We start from the raw sequence: 25447 nt of genomic DNA, 5'->3' as shown, positions 1-25447 counted from the left end.
ATGGAGGAGGAAGGAGGGAGGAGAAGTAAAATATGAAGAGGAAGACTGAAGAAGGAGGGAAAGAGGAGGAAGATGGAGGATGGAAGAATTTAAGAGTACATTAGGAGAAGGAGAGGACACAGGAGTTTGAGAAAGAAAGGAAACAACAACAAAAAAAGAAGAAAGAAAGAAAGGAAACATCAGGAAAGAGATAAAAGTAGAGAGCTCTTTAGACTCTGATCCGGTCTACAGTCCTGAGCAAAGCCCCTCATCGGGTCAGAGGGGACAGGCCCGAGGTCTAGAGAGGGGCAGTCAGTAGAGTCAGGGGAAGCAGAGGCAGGAGACGGGGAGTGAACGCCGGGGACATGTACGCTCTGGCTGTAGATAGAGGCTTTTTTCTACCTCTTTTTTAAGAAGTGGATCTAAATCTGACGACCAACCCCAGCTTTAAGACACATCTACACTTCTGCATCAAATCGACGGCGTAGTAGACGTAGAAGTATGAACCGGCCTTTAAAGCAGCATGTAAACCGCATTAAGTTACAGGAGAAGAAGAATGTTGATGACGGTAAATGGCAAAAGAAGAAGAACACATTCGTGACAGTTGCTGCGATTTTCTGAATCTAACACTACTACACACTGATCTCCAGAGACTGAGCATGGCTGTGAAGTGTAAACACACACCCTGCTGAGTCACAGAAACACAGACGTAAAGATGGAGACAGACACGGCGGTGGGGGGGTTTTGATTATTCGAATAATCGCTGAATAGATGCCGATGATTATCGAATAGTATTTGGCTTGAAATGCCCATCCCTAGTGCAAATTATACAAAACAAAGGCGATAAAGGAAATGATTTATCGGACAGGGTTGAATGTTTTTGTTTCCTCTGAGCCTCTATCTCACTGAGCAGGCGTGAGGAAAACGTCTTTACAGTCTTTACAGTCTTTACAGTCTTTACAGTCACTGGACGAAGATGTGAACGTGAGAACTGAGTGAAGTAACAAACATCTCTCTCAACATACTTCAAACATCGGCATGCTGAGAGCCTTTACAGGAGAACACTTGAAATAAAACCCTCTTCAAAGTTTATGAACGGAGCGTGAAAAAGCAGAACTATCACGAGAGGAAGGAGTCCTCTTGTTCTTCAGGGGGTCTTTGTTTCATCACGTCTTCTTCTCCTCACTCTAACTCAGGCGGAGAGACGCTCACGTCCACTTCAGACACTTTGCTGCTCTCGCCGACACACTTGTGACTCTTCACGTAATCGAGTCGAGAGAAGCTTTTGTCACAGATGTTACAGCTGAAAGGTTTCTCCCCGGTGTGGATCGTCATGTGTCGGCTCAGAGTCACTTGTTGCGCGAAGCTTTGCCCGCAGACCGAGCAGCCGAACGGTTTCTCCCCGGTGTGGACGGCGAGGTGGCGCCTCAGGTTGCCGTGCAGCGTGAAGGTTTTCCCGCAGACGTTACAGCTGAACGGTTTCTCCCCCGTGTGGACCGCCATGTGCCGCCTCATGTGCCCTCGCTCGCCGAACGCTTTCCCGCACACGGTGCAGCAGTACGGTTTCTCCCCCGTGTGGCTCCTCATGTGGATGATCAGACTCCTCCTGAACCGGTAGCTGGCTTTGCAGAACAAGCAGCTGAACGGTTTCTCTCCCGTGTGGATTCTCAAGTGCGAGGACAACGTGGAGCTCTGAGCGAACTTGATCCCGCACACGGAGCAGCTGTAGGGTTTCTCCCCCGTGTGGATCCTCATGTGTGCGACGACGTCCCCCCTCCACTGGAAACTCTTCTTACAGACGGGGCAGTTGAAGCGTTTCCCCTCGGAGTGAAGTCTCATGTGATTGGTCAACGAGGCCTTCCGGAGGAACCTCTTACCGCAGATCGAGCAGTTGAACGGTTTCACGTCAGTCTGGACTCCTTTGTGGTTCTGCCGTTGATCCTTTTGGTCGAAGCTTGTAGCACATTCAGGAGAGCTGGCGGATTCGTCTTCAAGCTTATACTCTGTTTCGCTAATCGGCATCTCGCTGTTTTGACCCAACGGATCTTCCTCGGTCTCCTCCCAGTCCTCGTTACTGTCATCAGTCCCGGATCCAAAGGACTGTAAGTTCTTGTCGTAGGTCAGTGGTTCTCCGTAGTGGTCTGGGTTAAAATGTCCCCCGGACCTCATAAAGTCCTCTCCCTCAGCTCCGGTGTCCCCCCGTCTCTGATGGAACTGTGAGGACTGAGGTTCCTCTTCGTCCTCTTCTTCGCTCTTCACGTGGATCGGGCTGAAGGTGAACTTGATGATGTCCTCCTCCTCCGGGCCTTCAAGCGGCTCCTCCTCCTCCTCGTGACTCCAGAGGTCCTCCCATTCCTCTTTAATGTGTTGTGGTTCTGGTGGGTCCTCCTGGTCCGGACCAGTGCCCCTCTCCTGCTGCTCAGGGGGAACCTTTTTTTTACTTGCAGACGGCTGCTGGACGTCTGTGGAGACAGAAGAACAAGAACGGCTTCAACTTCTACAAAGATTTAGAGACATTTAAAAATAAGAGAGACGATTGAGGATCTGATGTTTGTGGAAAGATCATCACATTAATCCGTATTTATTTCATGCTTCAGTTTATAATCTGTCATTTTCTGTCATTTTAACATGAGGCCAAAAGAAACCGGCTGAATTGAAAGTTGGGTCGTCAAAAATATTGATTCTGTGATTTTGATGTCTTAGACTGACACACTGGGATCCTGTCTTTCCCTCTCTCTCCTCTCTCTGCCTGTCTCTCACTTTAACTCTTCCTGTCCCATTAAAGTTACTAACCATAGACCTTTCTGGAGTCCCTGAGCTCCCTTGTCTCGTAGGTTCCTCTGGATCTCGGCTGTAGATTCCTTTTTTGGGGTCTGTCATTCATCCTTTCTTTCTTTCTTTCTTTCTTTCTTTCTTTCTTTATCTCTTAACTTATTTCTTTCTCTCTCTCTCTCTCTCTCATTCTTTCTATCTTTCATTCCCTCCTTCCTGCCTTCTTTACTTTCTCTCTCCATTCTTTGTTTCTTCATCCTTTATGTCTCCTTTTCTTATCCCCTCCTTTCCTTCTGTCTTTCCTTCACCATTTCTTCTCCTCTTTTCTTTCTTCTGGTCTCCCTCTCTTCTCTCTTTTCATAGACCTTTCTGGAGTCCCTGAGCTCCCTTGTCTCGTAGGTTCCTCTGGATCTCTGCTGTAGATTCCTTTTTTGGGTCTGTTATTCATCCTTTCTTTCTTTCTTTCCTTTCTTTCTTTCTCTCTTAACTTATTTCTTTCTCTCTCTCTCTCTCTCTTTCATTCATTCTTTCTATCCTTCCTTCCTTCCTTCCTTCCTTCCTTCCTTCCTTCTTTCTTTCACTCCTTTCTTCCTTCCTTCTTCTCTTTCTTTCTTTCTTTCCTTCCTTCCTTCTTTCTCTCTTTCCTTTCATTCATTCCTTCTTTTCTTCCTTCCTTCATCCTTTCCTTCCTTCCTTCTTTCATTCCTTAATTCCTTCCTTCCTTCCGTCCTGCATTCCTTCTTTTCTTCCTCCCTTCTGTTTTTCCTTTCTTTCTTTCTCTTTCTTTCTTTCCTTCCTTCCTGCCTTCTTTACTTTCTCTCTCTCCGTTCTTTGTTTCTTCATCCTTTATGTCTCCTTTTCTCATCCCCTCCTTTCCTTCTATGATTCCTTCCCCATTTCTTCGCCTCTTTTTCTTTCTTCTGGTCTCCCTCTCTTCTCTCTTTTCTTAGACCTTTCTGGAGTCCCTGAGCTCCCTTGTCTCGTAGGTTCCTCTGGATCTCTGCTGCTGTGGACGTGGTCCAGACTCCATCTGCTACAACTACTACTATCCGTCTCTCCACTATCATCTCTCTCTCTCTCTCTTCATCTCCCTCTATCCCTCTCTCCAACACGGTCTCAGCAGATGTGTGTCTAACATGAGTCTGGTCCTGCTGGAGGTTTCTGCCTGTTAAAGGAAGTTTGTCCTTGCCACTGTAACTTGCTAAATGCTGCAAAGTGCTCTGCTCATGGTGGATTAAGATGAGATCAGACTGAGTCCTGTCTGGAAGATGGGACTGGATCTGATCCTGGTCTTGATGTTGGGTCTAGTGTGGTCTAGACCTGCTCTGTTTGACAGTATAAGGAGAACGTTTGTTGGGATTTGGAGCTTTAAATGTTTTTAATGGTGGGAAGACAATGAGTCCCACACTAGGACTGTGGGGGGCAGTGTTGAGCTGTGTTGCCAACATTCAAGCCAGACCAGCAAAACACAAGAAGAAGAATCCTTTGGAGATCGGCAGAGCCTTATATGGGCATGTGATGTTATCTCGACCGGGCACAGGGACAGAAAGCTACAACACACATCGAACTGAACTCACTGTGACAGAGGAGTAGGAGGAGGAGAGGATGAGGTCTGTGTGAGACCAGTTTGCTAAATGCTGCAAAGTGCTCTGCTCATGGTGGATTAAGATGAGATCAGACTGTCTGTAAGAGGGGACTGGATCTTATCCTGGCTTGATGTTGGGACGGTCTAGACATTCTCTGATAGTAAATTCTCAGCCTTATCAGTCTGAGTGTTATCTGTTGCTAATTTAGTTACGGAGCGTACTCCTCCCTATCTGTCCATCTGTTCGCCTCCATGCTCCTCTCTCTCTCTCTCTCTCTCTCTCTCTCTCTCCCTCTCCCTCTGCGGCGTCCTGGCTGGTGGCAGCAGATGGATTTTTTTTTTTCCTTGCCCCTGTTGCCAAGTTCTTCTTCATGGAGAGCATCGTACTGTGGGGCTGGTTTGCAGCCTCAGGCACAGGGAGCCTTGTTTGGGTACATGGCATCATGAAAAAAGAAAGTTATGTTGACATTTTGAGGGATAATGTGAAGAACTCTGCTCTTAGTCTAGGCTTAGGTCAGCGCTGGGTCTTCCAACAAGACAATGACCTAAAGCTTACGTCAAAATTAGTCAAACAGTTCTTAAAGGACACCTAAACCAAGGTCCTGGAGTGGCCTGCACAGAGCCCAGATCTCAATCCTGTGGAGAATCTGTGGCGGGTGCTCAAAGTGAACGTCCATGCTCAGAAACCATGTGCTTTGGACCGGCTGGAACAATTTGCATTGGAAGAATGTCCCCCAAGAGACATGTGTCAACCTTATAGAGAACTACTTGAAGAGGTTGTTGTCAGGTGTGGCTCAGAAAGGGTGCACTATTGACTACTTGGGGCCAGGGGGCTAATCATTTTGGACGTGTCATTTTCACCTTCTCTTGTGTCAAATCATTGCATCAATAAAAAAATCCAAGTCAAACATAGCGAACATTTTGACTTTGTTATTTTGGAAACACATAAACTATAAACACTTTTTTTTTAAAGTCATTTTCATGGAGAAATCAAGGGTTTTATCTGATTTCACAAGGGGGGGGGGGAATCATTTTGACCTCAAGTGTATAACTGACACTAAGGAAAAGGCTGCTGCACCGAGGCGACACTCTGGACTTTAAGAGGAAGGATGGAGATCCTGCAGGGAGCATAAAGGCCACAAAGATTACAGAGAAGGTGGCTTAATTCATCGCTTTGGACACCCTGTTAATCTCTGTGGTAAGAGAATTAAGGATTATGCCGTCTAGACATCACATTTCAGACACTGACAACATCTGAGGAGCCTCCCTGCACTCTGGATTACTTGGATTGCTAGTTGTCAGGGTCACAGAAGGACATGCAATATTAGCTGGACTAAATTGAGTGGAATAAGTTGAAAATATTCTTAAAAATCACAAAAATATAAAGTAAACTGCTGCAGCTGTTATCTTGGCACACAGAAGTCTCAGATTGAGACTCTGTATTGTGAGTCAGTGAAGTTCAGATTGACTTCAATAATAAATAAGGACTAACCTGCTCTCTGTAGCCGGTCTTCCGAGCTGTAAACAGAGTCCAGGACTTTGTGTTGACCCTCTTTGGATAGACTAAGTTGCTCCTCGTACTCTGCTATGGTTCTCTCAAACAGCTCAAAGATCTCCTCAGCAGCTGCAGTCAGTCTCTGGTTCACAAACTCTCTCAGTTTTCGGACTTTAGCCATGTTTAATAAACAGTATTAAAGGTTTGTTCCAGAAGAAAGGAAGAAGAAAGGAGGATTCTGGTGTCGGTCCAGCAGGAACTCCCTCCAGGCCCAAACCCTGAGAGCTAGCAAGCTAAGCTAACTCCATGTAGCATCGGAATCAAACCGGATCCTGGTCTCAAAGGTCCAAAGAGGGTTCCCAAAGTCCAGGTTCACAGGTTTAACCTCACATATGAGGTCGTTGGTGTTTCAATCTAACAGATTCAACAGTAGACTGAGAGGTTAGCACGCGCAGAGAGCTGCTGTCGGTGATGCTCTGCCCTCTCTGTGAGGAGGAGTTCTTCTTCGCTGGATTTGATAGCGGTAGGAAAAACAAGCGTACAGCGCATTACCGCCACCAACTGGACAGGAGGATAGACAGAGCAATAAACAGTAAATAAATAAATAAAATAAATAAATAAACAAATAAAAAATAAATAAAAATAATTAAATTAAATTAAATTAAACAAAATAAAATAAAATAAACAGTAAATAAAAAAAATATTTTATGAGCGACTTGAATTCCCCCAGAGTTACAAGATGTGTCAGTTTCAAAGTCCTTCTGCACATCATTCCAGGTAAATGGGGCTGAAACTTTAAAAGCCCTTTTACCCAGTTCAGTTCTGACTCTCGGGACCTGCAACTGTCAATCAATCAATCAATCTTTATTTGTATAGCGCCAAATCACAACAAACGTTATCTCAAGACGCTTTTACAAACATAGGAGGTCTAGACCACACTATGTCAAATTATGAACAGAGACCCAACACCAAGACAGGGTAAGACTCAGTCTGACCCCACCTTAATCCATCATGAGCATTGCACATCGCAGTATTTAGCAAGTTACAGTGGAGAGGACAAACTTCCTTTTAACAGGCAGAAACCTCCAGCAGGACCAGACTCATGTTAGACAGCCATCATGCCTCGACTGAGTTGGGTCTGGAAAGACAGATAGAGGGGAGTAAGAGAGAGAGGTGATAGTGATGAGACGAGTCGTAGAAGCTGTTGCCGCTGGAGTCCAGCACGTCCGTATCAGCTGGAGTCCAGATCGTCCGCAGCAGGAGGACGTCTACGGCAGCTCAGAGGAATCTACGAGACAAGGGAGCTCAGGGACTCCAGAAAGGTCTATGGTTAGTAACTTTAATGGGACAGGAAGAGTTAAAGTAAGTGATGAAGGGGTTGGGGGGAAGAAGGTGAGCTAGGATCCCAGTGTGTCAGTGTGCCAGTTCCCCCGGCAGTCTAGGCCTATAGCAGCATGACAAAAGCTGGTCCAAGCCTGATCCAGCTCTAACTATAAGCTTTATCAAAAAGGAAAGTTTTAAGTCTACTCTTAAAAGTGGAGAGGGTGTCTGCCTCCCGGACCCTGACTGGTAGATGATTCCAAAGGAGAGGGGCCTGATAACTGAAGGTTCTACCTCCCACACTACTTTTAGAGATTTTAGGTACAACTAGCAAGCCTGCATGTTGGGAGCGTAGAGTTCTAGAGGGGTAATAGGGCACTATGAGCTCTTTAAGATACGAGGGTGTCTGATTTTTAAGGGCTTTGTAGGTTAAAAGAAGGATTTTAAATTCTATTCTACATTTTATTGGGAGCCAGTGTAGAGAAGCACTGTATGATGTCCTGAGAGCGCAGGCCATACCTGCTGAGGTTTCTACACATGTGTACACACAAATATGTAGGGAGAAGTTCAAGAATAGATTTATAAATAAAGATCAGCCTGTGAGAGAGTCTACGACCGGACAAAGATGGACAGTGTGCGACAGCGTATAACAGGACAGTGATGTACATGATAGCTGCAATCAGTGATAAAATGCAAAGCACAGTGATACACAGGATCTAAAGTCCAGAGTGTCGCCCCGGTGCAGCAGCCTTTTCCTTAGTGTCAGTTATATGTTGTTAGCACTCAGACTAACACACTGATAAAGACTGGTTTGTTATCTGCTGTTAAAGGCTCTAAAAATATACGTTTGAAGGAAGGGCCGATGATGTGTTCACTTGCAGACGTGTTCGCCTGACGTCAGCTGCCAGGATGAGTCCACACAGAGAGACACTTTCAGGGATTTTACAGCAGAGTGACATGTTTGATGAGTAACAGAAACATCAAGGAGTAGACCAGGGAAGACCTCAAAATCACAACAGGGACTCAGACTTGGATGATACTTTGATGACTCAGACTCAAGGTTTGGTGACTCGACTACAACATTAGAACAAACACTATATCCTATCTCTCTGATGAGTGGTTTATCTTTGGAGTCAACCAAAGACTGTTTCCAAACAGAGCAGGTCTAGACTGTCCCCTATGTTCTATTATTAACAAAGACCCAACATCAAGACCGGATCAGATCCAGTCCCATCTTCCAGACAGGACTCAGTCTGATCTCATCTTAATCCACCATGAGCAGAGCACTTTGCAGCATTTAGCAAGTTACAGTGGCAAGGACAAACTTCCTTTAACAGGCAGAAACCTCCAGCAGGACCAGACTCATGTTAGACACACATCTGCTGAGACCGTGTTGGAGAGAGGGATAGAGGGAGATGAGGAGAGAGAGAGATGACAGTGGGGAGACGGATAGTAGTAGTTGTAGCAGCTGGAGTCTGGACCACGTCCACAGCAGCAGAGATCCAGAGGAACCTACGAGACAAGGGAGCTCAGGGACTCCAGAAAGGTCTAAGAAAAGAGGAGGAGAAGGAATGAGGATGGAAAGGACGGGATAGGGAAAGGAGACAAAGGAGAAAGAAATAAGAAAGAAAGAATTAATAAATGAAAGGATAAAGGAATTTAAAAAAGAAAGAAAGAAAGAAAGAAAGAAAGGATGAATAACAGACCCCAAAAAAGGAATCTACAGCAGAGATCCAGAGGAACCTACGAGACAAGGGAGCTCAGGGACTCCAGGTCGGTCTATGGTTAGTAACTTTAATGGGACAGGAAGAGTTAAAGTGAGAGACAGGCAGAGAGAGGAGAGAGAGGGAAAGACAGGATCCCAGTGTGTCAGTCTAAGCCTGTTCCAAGCCCGATTGATTCTGGGACCGCCCCCCTGGAGGAGCTGGAAAAACGTTGATCAGAGGAGTATCTGGGCCGACTTGCTGAACTGAAAGATTCACAAGAAGTGAAATGTCCAACAGCATTTATTTGTCAGCTGACTTTCTGAAGAGTCTTTAAATTGATAAATACATCGTGGAGCTGCAGAGTAAACGCCATCACATCATTTTAAAATCAAACAATCGTTAACCGCAGCTCTCTGAGGGTGACACTAAACACTTCATCATTTAAATATGGTTTAATAAGTGATACATGCAATACCAAAGACACGACATCACACTGATTATCCTGATTCTAATACATAGAGCTTATGAAACATGATTGATGTGATGAAGTGCGGCTCTTTAGTCCTGCGGCTTCATTTACTGGCGCTGCTCTCGACCACACACTTGTGTTTCTTGAGGTACTGAAGCCGAGCGAACCTTTTGTCACACACATTACAGCTGAACGGTTTCTCCCCCGTGTGGACGGTCAGGTGACGCTTCAGAGTCACCAGGTGTGCAAAACTCTCCTCGCAGAACGAGCAGCTGAACGGTTTCTCCCCCGTGTGCACGACGGAGTGCCGCGTCAGACCTCCCCGCCGCGTGAACCTCTTCCCGCAAACCGAGCAGCTGAACGGTTTCTGCCCCGTGTGGATCCTCATGTGGATGCCCAGGTTCTTCCTGATGCTGAAGCTGGTCTGACAGACGGAGCAGGTGAAAGGTTTCTCTCCCGTGTGGACTCTTAAATGAGAGGTCAGGTGTATCCGCTGTGAGAACCTGATGCCGCAGGAGGAGCAGCTGAAGGGTTTTTCTCCCGTGTGGATTCTCATGTGCCGCACCAGCTCGCCCCTCCACGGGAAGCTCTTCTGACACACCGAGCAGCTGTAGCACGTTCCTTCAGAGTGGCGCTTCATGTGCTTGGTTAGGGAGATCTTCTGAGGGTATCTTTTACCGCAGAACGAGCAGCTGAACGGTTTCCCTCCTGTCGGGACTCCTTTCTGTTTCTGGAGTTCGTTCAGTCCGGAGCTCGAGGCGCACTCAGAGCTCAGAGACGTGTTTCCAGTGAGACGGCCCACATCGCTGACGGACACTTCTTTATTAAGATGATACTCATCCGACTGAGGTTCACTGGTCTCCTCCCAGTCACAGCTGCTCTCATCCGTCTCAGACTCGCAGTGAGAAGTCTCCTCATGAGTCAGCGGCTCCAGATTAAAGTCCGCTTCTGTTTTCAAACCATCAGTCTGTGTTTGATGAGACTGTGAGGACTGATTCTCCTCGTCCTCACTCTTCACAGGGACGGGAGTGAAAGTGAACTTGATGATGTCCTCCTCCTCCAGTCCTTGAAGCTGCTCTCCCTCCTGACTGCTCCACAGTTCCTCCTCTTCCTCTTTAATGTGTGGTGGTTCTGGAGGGTCCTCCTGGTCCAGACTGGAGCTCCTGTCCTGCTGCTGCAGCTGCTGCTGGACATCTGTGGACATAATGAAACAAAACAACCTTTTAAAACTCGTACTGAGGCACCACGTTCTCTTTGAGGTGTAACCGTCGCTCCATTAGAAAGGTGAATGATATTTTCAAAATAAAGGCGCATGTGGTCAAACACATTAACATTAAACCAGTAACCAGCCACCTTCTCTCCAGCGTGTGAACCAGAGTCAGAAATACACTAGAGTGAGAATTAGACATACTGTTACAAAACTTCAACTTTTAATAGATGCATATAAACCTTTATTTTATTTACTAGGGATGTTAATAATTAATGGAGTATGGATTGATTGATGTTAAGAACTTACTCAAACACATTTCTTTGTTTTGATTTTCTATCCCATGGATCAAACATCATGTGGTCTCGTATTTGGTTCAGCTATCAGGGAGGTGTTTGAAGTTTAAAGCATGTCTGGATGTGAATCAGCTGTTAAAGGTGTTGCTCACAGCAGAGACGCTCAGTGACAGGACTCTGCAGTGGTTGGGTTTATGAGTGAAACTAGCAGAGCTGAAAACAGCAGCGTTTGAGTCCTATCAGGCATTTCTTGATGAAGACTTCAACCTCAATGACTGATTGAACACACAGGGGAAACATCACAGCTGGCATGAGTGACGGGTCTGCAAGTTGGGATCTGAATGAAGAGAACCAGGTCTGCATAACGTCAGCACGTCTTAATGAGCGGTCCAGGATCCAGCGTTTCAGGCACAGAGTAACATGCAATTAGTAAGTTAGTATCTTGAGCGGATCTGAATGTATCATTAGATTAGATTATTTATTTTGTTTACATTTAAAGTTTGTTTTTAGCTTTTCCTTTCTTTTTGTTTGTTTGTTTTTATGATGTTTTAATGATGAATGTTTTTATTATCTGTAAAGTGACCGTGGGTGATTTGAAAGGCGCCCAAAATAAAATGTATTATTATTATTATTATTAAAATACTGGTAAAGAAGGCCCGCTCTGTGGTTGGCCTTGAACTGGACAGTCTGGAGTCAGTGGCTGAGAGGAGGTTGATGGATAACCCCTCTCCCCCTCTCCATGATGAGCTGTGGCTGACGGGGAGCTCGTTCAGTCAACGCATCATTCCACCACGGTGCAAGACTGAACGCTTCAGGCGCTCCTTTGTGCCCACCGCCATCAGACTGTTGAACAGTAACGGAGGCCACAGACTGCACCATGCTGACCACTGACACCCCCCATGAACAGATCCATACCATCCCTGCTCTGTCTGTCACACTCCATCACCTCATCCTGAACTCTCTCTCTTGACTGCTGCTGGCATTATAATGCATAATATACTGTATTATATATTTATCTTGCTATATTATATTATGTTATATTACATTATTATTGTCACTACAACTCACGGTCATATTACATACCCATATTATTTTTATTTATTGCTTAATCTGTCATTACCAACCATAATCACACCATGTCAACCTGTCACTACTGAACCATTTTTAATGCTGCCTTTAATTACTGCTATTTAATCTAAATTCAATTTGTAACATTGTAAATATTTGATCTTATTTTATTTTACTTATTGAAACTTCTTCTTGATTGTAATTATGTCTGGGTTGCTGTAACAACTGAATTTCCCCCCCGGGGGATCAATAAAGTAAAATCTCATCTTATCTTATTTCAGTTATTTGATCTATTGAAATGTATTTGTTGTGCAACAATGTGGGGAAATTATTTTTCTTTCCTGAATTGTAAAAGACTAAAATGCATTTAAACATGAAGCAGCTGCTTTCTGTGCATCTGACAGAGACAGTCATAACACCCTGGTACAAACCTGGTCTGTGTGAGCCCCCTTCAGGGTCCAGGACTTTGTGTTGCTCCTCTTTAGATCCTCTAAGTTGCTCCTCGTACTCTGCTATGGTTCTCTCAAACAGCTCAAAGATCTCCTCAGCAGCTGCAGTCAGTCTCTGGTTCACAAAGTGTCTCATGGTTTGGATCTTAGACATGTTCTTCCTCAGTGTTGGACTCAGACTCTCTCTGTGTTAATCTCACTTTGAGACCATGGAAGATAATAACAGGCCTGTTAGCTAGCAGGCTAAGCTAACTCCATGTAGCATTAATAATCAAACAGAGTCTGAAGTTAAAGATCCAGAGAGGCCGAGCAGAGTCTGCTTTAAGGAGTCTGTCTTCACATACAGGAGGTGTTTTAATAACACGAATGTTCTTCTTTATCTCTTCATAAAAACACGTTCTGAGCAGCTGCAGGTGACGCTTCTTCTTCTTCGTGGCCTGTATTTCCGGTAGATTAGACGCAGCCAAGGCGCAGTGCTGTCCTCCGCAGGTCTTTAGAGGTCTCACATCCTGAAATGTTACATTTTTTTATTTGGAGCACAGTTTTTGTTGTTTCAGTGCTCAGATGATCTTTATTTGCTTTACGTTTACTACAGCTCACAGGACAGCAGAGAGGAGGAGGGTTGGTTGGTTGGTTGGTTGGTTGCTGACTTCCGGTCCCAGGCTGTATCCTACTTCTTCTTCGTTGGTGCATTACCGCCACCTACTATGCTGGAGTGTGGACAAGAGATCACTTTCCCATTAGTTTAGAAGGAAAAAATTATTAAATAACTAATAATAATAATAATAATAATAATAATAATAATAATAATAATAATAATAATAATTTTTAAAAAAGTCTGGTCCTAAAGATGGCACCACAAATATTTTGATGTCTTGTTCTAAATAGTGACAGTATCTAAATTTAATGTGACTGCAGTGCAGAGTAATCTCTCTGCTGCATTGATACCATAGTACCTGGGTGTTCACCTGAACAATAAACTGGACTGGTCAGACAACTCAAATGCGCTGTACAAGAAGGGACAAAGCAGACTCTTTCTGCTCAGGAGACTCAGGTCTTTTGGTGTGGAGGGGGCTCTTCTGAAGTCCTTCTTTGACTCTGTGGTGGCATCAGCCATCTTCTTTGGAGTGGTCTGCTGGGGAAGAAGCTGAACAGACTGGTGAAGAAGGCCAGCTCTGTCCTGGGCTGCCCACTGGACCCTGTGGAGGTGGTGGCTGACAGGAGGATGATAGCTAAGCTATCTTCTCTGATGGACAACACGTCACCCCCCCTCCAGGAGACCATAACAACACTAAGGAGCTCCTTCAGTGACAGACTTCTTCACCCGCGGTGTCTCATGGAGAGATACCGCAGGTCTTCTCTTCCTGCAGTGGTCACACTCTATAACCAATAATATATATATATATATATATATATATATATTAATAATATATATATATATATATGTGTGTGTGTGATTTTAAGATATGTTTAACTTTTACCTCTTTAATTTTAATTGCTAATAACGTTTTAATAATTGTTCATTTATAGGCTCTTGTTTGCTTTATATATATTTCTTTTGCACTTTGTCTCCTCTGTTACTGTAACACTTGAATTTCCCCGTGTGGGATGAGTAAAGGAATCTCTTATCTTATCTTATCTCTTAGACCAACCCTATTCAATTAGCGGCCCGAAAACAACCCTCAAGTGACCCGAAAGCCACTGCCGAGTGATTGTGACTTGGGTCCGGCATGAAAACAACTTTTACTAACACTGACAAGTTCTGCTCTTTTATTGTGTTTCTGCCCTTTTGGATGTGGCAATACGTTAACAAACATCCAGTGTGTTTGTTATCTTATCTATTTGTTTCTCTTTTAAATGGTTAACTTTGCTCACTCTCTGCTAACAATGTCCGGCCCAGCTCATGTCCTTAGTCTGAAAATCCGACCCGACCATATATTGAATTGAATAGGGCGACCATAGACTGTATAAATAATGGATGTAGTATCCGTGACGTCATCCATCAGCCTAAGTCTATAGCAGTATAACTAAGACCTGGTCCAAGCCTGATCCAGCTCTAACTATAAGCTTTATCAAAAAGGAAAGTTTGAAGCCTACTCTTAAAAGTAGAGAGGGTGTCTGCCTCCCGGACCCTGACTGGTAGATGATTCCAAAGGAGAGGGGGCCTGATAACTGAAGGCTCTACCTCCCATACTACTTTTAGAGACTTCAGGTACGATGAGCAGGCCTGCATGTTGGGAGTGTAGTGTTCTAGAGGGGTAATAGGACACTATGAGCTCTTTAAGATACGAAGGTGTCTGATCATTAAGAGCTTTGTAGGTCAGAAGAAGGATTTTAAATTCTAGTCTAGATATTATGGGGAGGCAGCGTAGAGACGTGCTCTCTCTTCCTGGTTCCAGTCAGTACTCGAGCTAAAGAGTCTTTAGAGACTTATTAGGGCAGCCTGGAGGTAACAAATGCATGGACTAGTTTCTCTGCGTCCCTCTGAGCCTGGATGTGTCTGATCTTTGAAATATTGCAGGAGTGAAAAAGGGCTGAAGGACGAATCCTGATCAAATAGGACTCACAGAGGTGCTGGATGCCAGACTGATGCTGTCTATAAACCAGGTTCCCCTGTGTGCATGTAAAACCATATCCAGAATATAATCAAAACCAGGATACTGAAGTTCACTCATTTACTTTTCAAATTACAATATAAACAGCAGATGTTGGACTTCGCTCTTAATCTGAGGGTCTCATTATTTTCCACTGCTCTTTCTAACACACTTATGTAGTTTGACATATTGAGGATGTCCGAATCTCCGATCACAAACATTGCAGCTGTACGGTTTCTCTCCCGAGTGGACGACAGAGTGTCTGCTCAGAGTTGCACGGTTCGTGAATCTTTTCCCACAGACGGAGCAGCCGAAGGGTTTCTCTCCCGTGTGCGTCCTCATGTGTCTCACGTACTCTGCTCTCCCGTTGAAACCTCGATCACAAACCGAGCAGGTGAGACCTTTTTTCGTGGAGTGACGCATCATGTGTCTTTGTAAACATTGCTTACTCGAGTATCGCTTGTCACACATGTGGCAGCTGAATGGTTTCTCTTCTGTTTGGGTTCCCTTGTCTTGTTGTTGTTGTTGTTGTTCCTGTTGGTCAGAGCTTGCCGCACATTCAGAGGTGCTCAGTGATGTTTTAAACTCAGCATCACTTAGAGCTTCTTCTTGGTTTAAGCGTGACCTCAGATCCCCGGGCCCCTCCCAATCCCAACTGTCATCAGTGTCAGATTGTAACTGACTGTCTGGATTAAAGTTCCCATCTGGTTCTGATCCTCCACAGTCCTCTCCACCAGCCTCTGTGTCTCTGTTCTCTTCAGTTGGATTTCTACCTTCTTCACTCTTCACAGGAACAGGGTTGAATGTCCCTGCTCTGATATCCTCCTCCTTCAGTCCCTGAAGCTGGTCCCCCTCCTGACTGATCCACAGTTCCTCCTGTTCCTTTTTAATGTGTGGTGGTTCTGGTGGGTCCTCCTCTTGCTGCTCAGGGGGAACCTCTTCTTTCTTCTCCAACAGCTGCTGGTTATCTGTGGAGGATAAAGATAACATTGAATGTCAGGCGGCTCTAAGTTTCTCTGTGAAGATCGGCTTTTTTGAATGGGTGTGTATGTGGTTTCCTGTTTTTCTGCAGCCAGCCTCTAGTGGACGCTCGAGAACCTGCAGTTTTTAGCACTTCTGCATTGGCTTCAATTCTCACGGATGGAAGTTGTTGCTAAGTTAAATAGTAAACTCCTTTATTAGCTATAGCTATGAAATACTGTAAGGTACACACATTATTTTGCAGTGGAAAATAAAGCATTAGGACTTCCCTTTTCTAAGGAGTAATCAATAACGGATCATCAGCTGTGGAAGTGGTCCCCAGCTTCAGGTGCCTGGGAATACATCTTGCTGAGGACCTCACCTGGAGCATGAACACTTCCTGTCTGGTAAAGAAGGCCCACTAGCGCCTCTACTTTCTTAGGAAGCTGAGGAGGCGCAGGACTTGGGAGCTCAGCTCTGAACTCCTTCTACAGATGTGTGGTGGAGAGCGTCCTGTGCTCCTGCATCACGGCTCTGCTGCAGAGAAGAAGACTCTGCAGAGGGTGGTGAAGGCCGCACAGAGATTTGTAGGGAACAGCTTACCACCAACCACAGACATTTACACCAGCAGGAAAAGGGCCTCTGGCATCATGAAGGACACCTCCCACCCTGCACACACACTGTTTGCTCCTCTCCCCTCAGGCAGGAGGCTGCAGAGCATCAAAAGCAGAACCACCAGAATGAGGAACAGCTCCTCCTGAGGCTGTAAGACTGCTGAACTCTGGTGGTGCTCTGTAGTCTCGGCCGCTCCCAGACATACAGACTCTGACATGAACAGTACAAGAAAACGGACTACCTCAAAATGTGCGCATTCAATTGCACTAGGACATAAACAACTCAATCAGTCCATGCACAATATCTATATGTTCATATTTTCATATTCATTACTGTTGTCTTCCTTTTTAATTGTTTGTTCTTTGTGGCTTCATACAGGACCTGAGAATCGAAATTTCGTTCCATATCATGCGCCAACATGCGTTGGTGTGACAATAAAAAACCTTGAATCCTTGGATTAAGGAAAATACTTTGAATTTTCAGCCCTTATTGGACACCCCAAATCTTATCTTATTAGCCGACATATCCTCATAATCAACCAGAGTTTAAAGCCCAGCCCAAGCTGGCCGTGATAAAACAACACATTAGAAGATCAAGAATATCAGATATATTCACGAGCACCACAGATTCTGCTTCATTAACTTTATTTTTTACTCCTACCCCCCCAACATGAAGAGGACATCACTGAGCCACATGGTTGGACAAGGAGACGTATCTTTATAAGCATGATCACACCGACACGTCCAGAAATACACACACACACACACACAGATTTTCATGATATCTTTACAGAATAAAGCACAGATAGTTTTGATGTCTAATACATGTTATGTTCATATGTTCTGGCCAGGTCTACAAGTGTGTTCAGAGCAAACATTTGTCTCTCATTTCATCCCTGACAGAGATTTCCTCTGACGGCCATATTCCACCAGATGCGTGTCTGGAGGTAGGGGTGCGCGGTATTTGCGGTAGACGGTATAAACGATATAAATATGGCCTACGGTAGAGATTTGGACTCTACCGACCAATCGCGATAACGCTTGTTGATGACGTCATCGTACCTGCCTCAGTGGAAAAATGGCCTCAGGCACAGAGACCACGGAGCAGGAGGAGCTGGTTAAAAAAAACGGAGCTACGTCAGTGATTTGGACTTGGTTCGGATTTCAAAAGTCGGATAGTGAGCAGAAAAATGTAATTTGCAAGATTTGTCGAGTGACAGTGCCTGCAAGCAAAGGTAACACGAGCAATTTGTTTTACCATCTAAAAACAAAACATGTCCTCGAGTATGGAGAGAGCCAGAGGATGCGCTCCACTCAAACGCCTGGTCACTCGCTGAACACAGGTGGGAAGAAAAAAGTTTGCCCTACTACCCAAACGCAGACCTCTATTGCGCAAGCTTTTTCAAAGAGTACCCCCTATGACAAAAAGAGTAAGCGTTGGACTGACATTACAAAAGCCATTACGGTACACTTGTGCAAAGACATGGTCCCGTTCCAAACAGTGGAGCGCAGCGGGTTTAAAGACATGATTAAAACCCTTGATCCACGATACGTAGTGCCGAGCCGCAAGTACTTTAACGAAACAGAAATGCCCAAACTGTACGGCCAGCTCCGAGAGAAAGTTGAACAAGACCTCCGTGAGTTAAAGTATTTTGCAACTACTACGGACTTGTGGTCGAGTCGCACCATGGAGCCTTATATCAGCCTCACAATCCATTTCTTAACTGATGAGTGGGAACTGGCCAGCCGGTGCTTACAGACTTCATACTTCCCTGAGGACCATACGGGTGAAGCAATAGCGGAGGGATTGAAGGACGCGCTGGAGTCATGGGGTCTCAGGGAAGAATCTCAAGTGTGCATAACCACCGACAACGGCGCAAATGTGGTGAAGGCAGTGACTCTGAACGACTGGAAAAGGCTGCAGTGCTTTGGTCACAGGCTCCATCTCGCCATTGGTAAGTTAAAACTTCTCTTTGTAACAATGTAACATTATAAGCTATTTTAATAATAATACCTTTTATTTATTTTTATTTATTTATTTTTTAATGTGCTTACTCCACCAGATTGAGTATACAGAGATTGCATACGTGCAACTTGGCATAGCCATGCAGCAAAGCTGTTATCATTGTGTATTATATTGATTGTGCTATTTGCTGGATGTATTATTTATTTTGAGTCCATGCCCCTCTAAAATAGCCCATCAGCTTCATAGGGTGTCCCATTTCACATAACTTAATTACAGAACTATACTATATTTTGTACCTTCTTTTATATACTTCTTTTTGAATACATTGAATTAAATGTAGCCTGATAATATGGACACTGATAATGATCATTTTAAATTGCACGCCTCCATGGTTAAAAAAATAATTTTGATTTTATTTAACTAATCTGTTATCAGATTACTGTATAGTATTTTTAGGTTTTGTTGGTAGAGATACCTGATGCTCTGTGGAGGAAACTAAAGTAATAACAACTTATAACTTTGTTCACAGAGAGAAGTGTGAAGGATCCTCGTGTGGAGCGCGCAATTGGTGTGTGTAAAAGGATTGTGAGTGCCTTTTCGAATACATGGAAAAGAAAGAGAGAATTGGCCACTGCCCAGGCTGAGCTACACCTGCCTCCTCACCGGCTCATCACTGAAACACCAACAAGGTGGGGGTCACGCCAACAGATGATAGAGCGGGTTCTTGAACAGGAGAAGGCCATATCACAGGTCCTGAGAGCAGATAAAAAGACCAGACATCTGGTACCTACTTGGCAGGACATTGATGTTTGGGAGTCTATAAGCAAGACCCTCAGCCCCCTCATGGAGTTCACAGATGCACTGTCTGGGGAAGAATATGTCAGTGTATCATACCTCAAACCTGTGCTTCATCTGCTAAACAACACAGTTCTTCTTCATTCTGAAGATGACACAGATCTGACAAAACACATGAAGACAGCTGTCCTCCAGTATCTTAATGAGAAGTACTCTGACCCTGCTACCAATGACCTGCTGGATATGGCATCCTTTGTCGATCCACGGTTCAAAGACACATATATAGCTGATGACAGAAGGGAATACATCAAGACCAGAGCAGCAGCGGAAATTCAGGCACTGCTTGAGATGCAAGCTTCATCTGCCACAGAGTCACCCCCACAAACAAGCATGGCAGCTGCTGGTGGAGCTGAGGAAAGAGAACCTAAGAAGGTGAAACGGAGTCTGGGCAGTTTTTTCAAAAAAGCATCCACTCAGCCTGACCCAGCTGCTCTCTCGGACAGAGATGCCATTGAAGTGGAGATAAAAAGTTACCTGCAGTCACTGGAGGTTGATGGAGAAGCTAACCCACTAGAGTGGTGGAGGCTGCACCAGGCTAATTTCCCAAGGGTGGCAAGCCTGGCAAAGAAATATCTCTGCATCCCTGCCACCAGTGCCCCATCAGAGAGGGCATTTAGCACTGGTGGCAACATTGTCACATGTCGCCGGTCTGTGTTAAAGCCAGAGACTGTGGACAAGCTTGTGTTCCTGGCTAACAATCTGTAAAAGAGGATGGGAAGCAAGTGAACTAGAGTAAAAACCAAAGCTAAGTGTTTGTGTTTGCAGCTTGATTTTAATTTAAAATATGCTGTTTTTTTCTTAACTGAAAAGATGCCAAGTGTATTTTCAGTATTTCTTTCTCAAAAAATATCTGTAACTTGAGAGATTTGGTGTTGAGTGACACATTTGCACTGTAAAACAAAAGCCTGTTGTACTTGAAGTAGTGTTATTTTGAGCATTTATTTTATTTTTGTGTTCATTAAGATGTAGAAAAATTGGTGTTTGGTTACTTTTGCACTGTTTTCATTACAGAAAACAATCTGTTGTATTTAAGGTGCTTTTTACAATCTTATTTATTATTGTGTTCTTGCAGTGAGAAATTTTTGTTGGCAACCTTGTAACTGTTTTTGCCATTTGCATTTTATAGAAAACCTCTTTTACTTGAAGTACTGTTTACAATATCCACTTTATCTTTGTGTTCTTTAAGAAGTGAGCGATTGTTGTTGAGAAAATGTTCACTATTTTTACTAGCAGCCTGTTGTACTGTTTTTATTTGAAATATTACCAATGTTATTTGTTCGTGTGTACTATTTTGCACCATAGAGTGCTGAGTTTTAATTTTGAGTTTTGAGATTGCACAATAAATATTCTCAAAATTACATTATGGCTGTTTTTGTTTCTTTTTGTTGTTATTTTACTTTTTTTTAAAAATCAATTTAGCTTTGCTAAGGTACTATATAATCAATTCAGAACTTTCATTATAATTTGTACACTTCAGTTTATATCGTGATATATACCGTTACCGTGAAGGGATCCAATTTATACCGCGATATGAATTTTAGGTCATATCGTCCACCTCTATCTGGAGGTTCGTCTGTGTGCGTGTAAAACCATATCCAGAATATGATCAAAACCAGGATAAGGGTAATAACTGGGACACTGAAGTCCACTCATTTAAACGTACAAATCCCATTTTAAACAGCAGGTGTTGGACTTTGCTCTTGATCTTAAGGTTTCATTACTTTCCTGCTGCTCTTGATAACACACTTGTGTAGTTTGACATATTGAGGATGTCCGAATCTCCGATTGCAAACGTCGCAGCCGTACGGTTTCTCATCCGTGTGGACGACAGAGTGTCTTTTCAGAGCGCCGCGGTTTATGAATCTGTGACCACAAACCGTACAGCTGAACGGTTTCTCCCCCGTGTGGACCGCAAAGTGTTTCCTCAGATTCCCATTGAGGGAAAACTTCTTCCCACAGACGGAGCAGCTGAAGGGTTTCTCTCCCGTGTGCGTCCTCATGTGCCTCACGTACTCTCCTCTCCAGTAGAAGCTGCGCTTACAAACCGAGCAGGTGTGACCTTTTTTCTCGGAGTGACGTATCATGTGTCGCTGTAAAAATTTCTTACTCAAATATCGTTTGTCACAAATGTGGCAGCTGAATTGTTTCTCTTCTGTTTGGGTGCCCTTGTCTTGTTGTTGTTCCTGCTGTTCCTGTTGTTGGTCAGAGCTTGCCGCACATTCAGAGGTGCTCACTGATGTTTTAAACTCAGCATCACTTAGAGCTAATTCTTTGTTTAAGCGTGACCTCAGATCCCCGGGCCCCTCCCAATCCCAACTGTCATCAGTGTCAGACTCAGAGTGTGAGGTCTCTTCATCAGTTGGATTTCTACCTTCTTCACTCTTCACAGGAACAGGGTTGAATGTCACTGCTCTGATATCCTCCTCCTCCAGTCCCTGAAGCTGGTCCCCCTCCTGACTGATCCACAGTTCCTCCTGTTCCTCTTTAATGTGTGGTGGTCCTGGTGGGTCCTCCTCTTGCTGCTCAGGGGGAACCTCTTCTTTCCTCTCCAACAGCTGCTGGTTATCTGTGGAGGATAAAGATAACTTTAAATGTCAGGCGGCTCTAAGTTTCCCTGTGATTCAGAGACCCACGACAGCCAGGCTTGTATGGATTCCTAATTGGAGTTCCTGATTGGCTTTGTCCTTCTTACGGCCAAACTACACCAGATCCGTGTCCGGTCCATCACAGCAGCTGATCTGATAGGTTTCCATTCTAGTCAATGTGTTAACTTCCTCTGGATCCGCTCCGTTGTGTTCCAGCTCCGTCTCTGATCCAGCAGGTCGGAGTCCTCCGGATCAGATACACAAGACTTCTATTTGTGCCGGATGCCGGAGCACGACGCATCAATCTCAACAGAGCAGATGGAGCGGGACAGGAAGTCAGGTTTCACAAAAACAAAATGAAAACATCCGGTTAATTTTCAGAATAAAACACTCTGTGTTATCACCAGATCGTATTTCACTTAACTACAACAACAAACCAAAGTCATGATGAGCGGAGCCAGGCCTGGAGTCAACAGGTCAGAGGTTTTCAGAGGACCAGAAAGACAACATGGATGAGGAGAGGAGGAGGAGAGTCCTTGATTCAGGGATTACAGAAGGGGAAACCTCGGTCACATGACTCCAGCTGTCCGGAGGTCCTGCTCCGTGCTGCGTTCTGAAAAGATAACTGCTGGGTGTTGACGGACGAGAGCGCACGGAGCCCGACTGCAGCGGATCTGGTGGAAGTCCTCTGTCAGACTTTCATTCACCAGACACAATAATAGGTTGTCCAGGTGCAGCACCTCAGTGGCCTTAAATGTAGTGATGTGTCCTCCCGTGTCGAGGCTTCGAAGCGTGTGCCGAGTAATCCAGGAAGATTTCTGTGAAGCGCGTATCAGTAACAACCTTCTCCCCAATTTGTTTCCACTTTCCCTTTTGACCCGGCCACTCTATCATAAAGATGGACACCATATTAAGAAGTTCATTATTTATGTGTTGGCATCACAAACATCATTCACTTCTTCAATTCAAAGCTTCACACACTAAAGGGATGGTGTCATTATCATCACTGCGCTTATTTTTTGACCACTTGATGGCGCAGTAGAGCAAATGGAGCACAATGAAGCTTCGGCCCATGAGTGAACCAATTGGATGGAAAGCCTCAATGCTTCAAGAAGCTTCATGTCGACATCACTACTTCAATGTTCACTGATGCAGAGAGAGAGTGAGCGGCTTTAGAAATCAATAGCAGTACTCCAGACATGAGGAGGACGTCTCTGGTGCATCAACAGTTTGCTAATTAGTCATCACTTATTTTTTAGCCATCTCATAGGATGGGAAATGCACCTTCTATCCCCCCACTCCCATCGCGGAGGGCCCTTACATGCTCAGGGGCCCTTACATGCTCAGGGGCCCTTACATGCTCAGGGGCCCCTTGGCACGTGCCCATCCAGGGAACGGACATTGAGATTGTGAAAATCTTACAAGTACCTGGGTGTTCACCTGAACAAAACTAGACTGGTCAGACAACTCAAATGCGCCGTACAAGAAGGGACAAAGCAGACTCTTTCTGCTCAGGAGACTCAGGTCTTTTGGTGTGGAGGGGGCTCTTCTGAAGTCCTTCTTTGACTCTGTGGTGGCATCAGCCATCTTCTTTGGAGTGGTCTGCTGGGGAAGCAGCATCTCTGCTGCTGACAGGAAGATGCTGAACAGACTGGTGAAGAAGACCAGCTCTGTCCTGGGCTGCCCACTGGACCCTGTGGAGGTGGTGGCTGACAGGAGGATGATAGCAAAGCTATCTTCTCTGATGGTCAACACGTCACCCCCCCTCCAGGAGACCATAACAACACTAAGGAGCTCCTTCAGTGACAGACTTCTTCACCTGCGGTGTCTCACAGAGAGATACCGCAGGTCTTTACTTCCTGCAGTGGTCACACTCTATAACCAAAAATGTATATACATATGTGTGTGATTTTAAGATATGCTTATCTTTTACCTCTTTAATTTTAATTTTAATTGCTAATAACTTTTTAATAATTGTTCATTCATAGGCTCTTGTTTGCTTTATATATATTTCTTTTGCACTTTGTCTCCTCTGTTACTGTAACACTTGAATTTCCCCGTGTGGGACGAGTAAAGGAATCTCTTATCTTATCTTATTGATCATATGGTCGATCCTGGGCTGGTTGTAGAGAGAATTAAATGTGTTTCTGTATATCTCAGTAAAAGGCTGAGAACTTTAACTGCTTAAACTACTTCAAATTAAATATATGCAGTAAAGAACAGTTAGCTAACTGCATCCAATCAACAGAATAAATACATAATGCTGTTAGCTCTTTGTGTAGCAAGTCCAAAACAATCAAACAGACTAACCTGCTCTGTGTGAGAGGACTTCCGGGTTCAGTAGTTTGTGTTGCTCCTCTTTAGATCCTCTAAGTTGCTCCTCGTACTCTGCTATGGTTCTTTCAAACAGCTCAAAGATCTCTTCAGCAGCTGCAGTCAGTCTCTGGTTCACTAACTCTCTCATTATTTGGACTTTAGACATTTTAAACTCTTGATTTCTGCCACCCGTTAGCTAGCTAGCTGCTAATATTTTAGCCTCGTGTTCTGTCTTCGTCCTTTTCAAGCTAACAAGCTAAGCTAGCTTGGTGTGACCGTGGGAGCTTCCTGTGACGAGTTTAATGTGAAGGATCCTGAAACAGTGAATAAAGATTCATTTAAAACCTGTTTCCACACAGACAAACTCTCGCGGCCCTCTGTAGGGGGGAAACACACGAAAGGAAGCTAGCGTGTTAGCTTTTCACTTTAGCTTACATTACTTCCGGGTCACCGAGTCTTTCCGGACCTTCAAAATAAAAGACCAGAATTTATACACAGGGACTCTGATTGGCGAGTTTTGCTTTTCACCCTCAGTTTGTGATCTGTAAACCAACTTGATAGGAAAATTAGTCTAACCCATTTATTGTGATGCCTTTTACACATTTTATTTAATTGCATATCAAAACATTAACAGACCCATGGCATCATAATCACTAAAGCCCCCACACAATTATCATCTTTTTAGTTCTCTACTGCTTTATTTTAACCTATGTCACTAGTCTGAGCACATTCTCAGTTTCACTGGTTTTGAGAATATATTGTAAATTTTACTTATTTAGTTCTGTAAATACTTTTTAAATTGCTAACCTTTTTTTAATTACTATTTTATATGCTTTTGTTTACTTTATATTTGGGTCGTTGGCAAATAAGCCTCAAAAACTTTTTTTTTAAAAATTTCCAGAATGGTCGCAATGCATATTTTTGTCTTGAATAATGTGTTCTAACAAGGCTTGTACGTTAAACAGCTTTTTTAAGTGTTTCAACAGTTTTTTTTTTTTACCCTTTTCTTAACTTGTCAGGTGGCGCAATCAGACATTTGTCAAAATTTACAGGATTATGTAGGATTTTTGAATTCTATTGGCCAGGTTTAAAATATAGTTTTTACAGTTTTAGGTTGGTTGTACCACCTGACATGGAAAGTGTTACCGTCCACCTATAAGTTGATAAAAGCTTTTCTATTATTATTTATGAGACATCTACAAACCTTTTAA

At 44.1% G+C, this 25447-nt stretch overlaps 3 protein-coding genes across 4 annotated transcripts in view; 1 reads left to right on the top strand and 2 right to left on the bottom strand.

Annotated features, from left to right (window-relative positions):
- Positions 1 to 473: 473 nt before the first annotated feature.
- Positions 474 to 25447, bottom strand: part of LOC117828356 (zinc finger protein 135-like) — a 52476-nt gene continuing 27502 nt past the window's right edge. The window contains exons 4-6 of the mRNA XM_034705397.1: positions 9433 to 10437; positions 5829 to 6027; positions 474 to 2441 (exon numbers count right to left, since the gene is read on the bottom strand). Coding sequence (XP_034561288.1) covers positions 1162 to 2441; positions 5829 to 6027; positions 9433 to 10437 — 2484 coding nt within the window. The 3' untranslated portion in view covers positions 474 to 1161. The remainder of the gene's footprint in view (positions 2442 to 5828; positions 6028 to 9432; positions 10438 to 25447) is intronic.
- On the bottom strand, positions 15008 to 24701 carry LOC117828058 (oocyte zinc finger protein XlCOF7.1-like). Of its 2 annotated transcripts, XM_034705035.1 has the most exons (3): positions 24231 to 24701; positions 21707 to 21901; positions 15008 to 15908 (listed from the first exon to the last, which is right to left on the bottom strand). In XM_034705035.1, the coding sequence occupies exons 1-3, from the start codon at positions 24400 to 24402 to the stop codon at positions 15085 to 15087; spliced, it is 1191 nt and encodes a 396-aa protein (XP_034560926.1). In that variant the 5' UTR covers positions 24403 to 24701; the 3' UTR covers positions 15008 to 15084. The 2 variants fall into 2 exon arrangements, with proteins under 2 accessions (XP_034560926.1, XP_034560927.1); XM_034705036.1 differs by lacking the exon at positions 21707 to 21901 and having other exon boundaries at positions 24231 to 24700.
- LOC117828053 (zinc finger BED domain-containing protein 1-like) lies at positions 17554 to 20666 on the top strand. The gene is made up of 2 exons (XM_034705025.1): positions 17554 to 18469; positions 19010 to 20666. Exons 1-2 carry the CDS (start codon positions 17593 to 17595, stop codon positions 20038 to 20040), a joined length of 1908 nt encoding a protein of 635 aa, XP_034560916.1. The 5' UTR covers positions 17554 to 17592; the 3' UTR covers positions 20041 to 20666.

The sequence above is a fragment of the Notolabrus celidotus genome, chromosome 16, assembly GCF_009762535.1.
Source record: "Notolabrus celidotus isolate fNotCel1 chromosome 16, fNotCel1.pri, whole genome shotgun sequence".
Classification (NCBI taxonomy): domain Eukaryota; kingdom Metazoa; phylum Chordata; class Actinopteri; order Labriformes; family Labridae; genus Notolabrus; species Notolabrus celidotus.
Note: the sequence above shows the minus strand (reverse complement) of the source record. Positions and strands in the feature narration are given on the sequence as shown.

Excerpts from the sequence above, each read along its gene's own strand:
- LOC117828053 (XM_034705025.1), top strand. The coding sequence starts at position 17,593 with ATGGCCTCAGGCACAGAGACCACGGAGCAGGAGGAGCTGGTTAAAAAA. Across the intron at positions 18,470-19,009 it reads CAGGCTCCATCTCGCCATTG|AGAGAAGTGTGAAGGATCCT; the intron begins GTAAGTTAAAAC and ends CTTTGTTCACAG.
- LOC117828058 (XM_034705035.1), bottom strand. The coding sequence starts at position 24,402 with ATGTCTAAAGTCCAAATAATGAGAGAGTTAGTGAACCAGAGACTGACT. Across the intron at positions 21,902-24,230 it reads AGTCCTCTCACACAGAGCAG|ATAACCAGCAGCTGTTGGAG; the intron begins GTTAGTCTGTTT and ends TATCCTCCACAG. Across the intron at positions 15,909-21,706 it reads TCCTGTGAAGAGTGAAGAAG|ATAACCAGCAGCTGTTGGAG; the intron begins GTAGAAATCCAA and ends TATCCTCCACAG.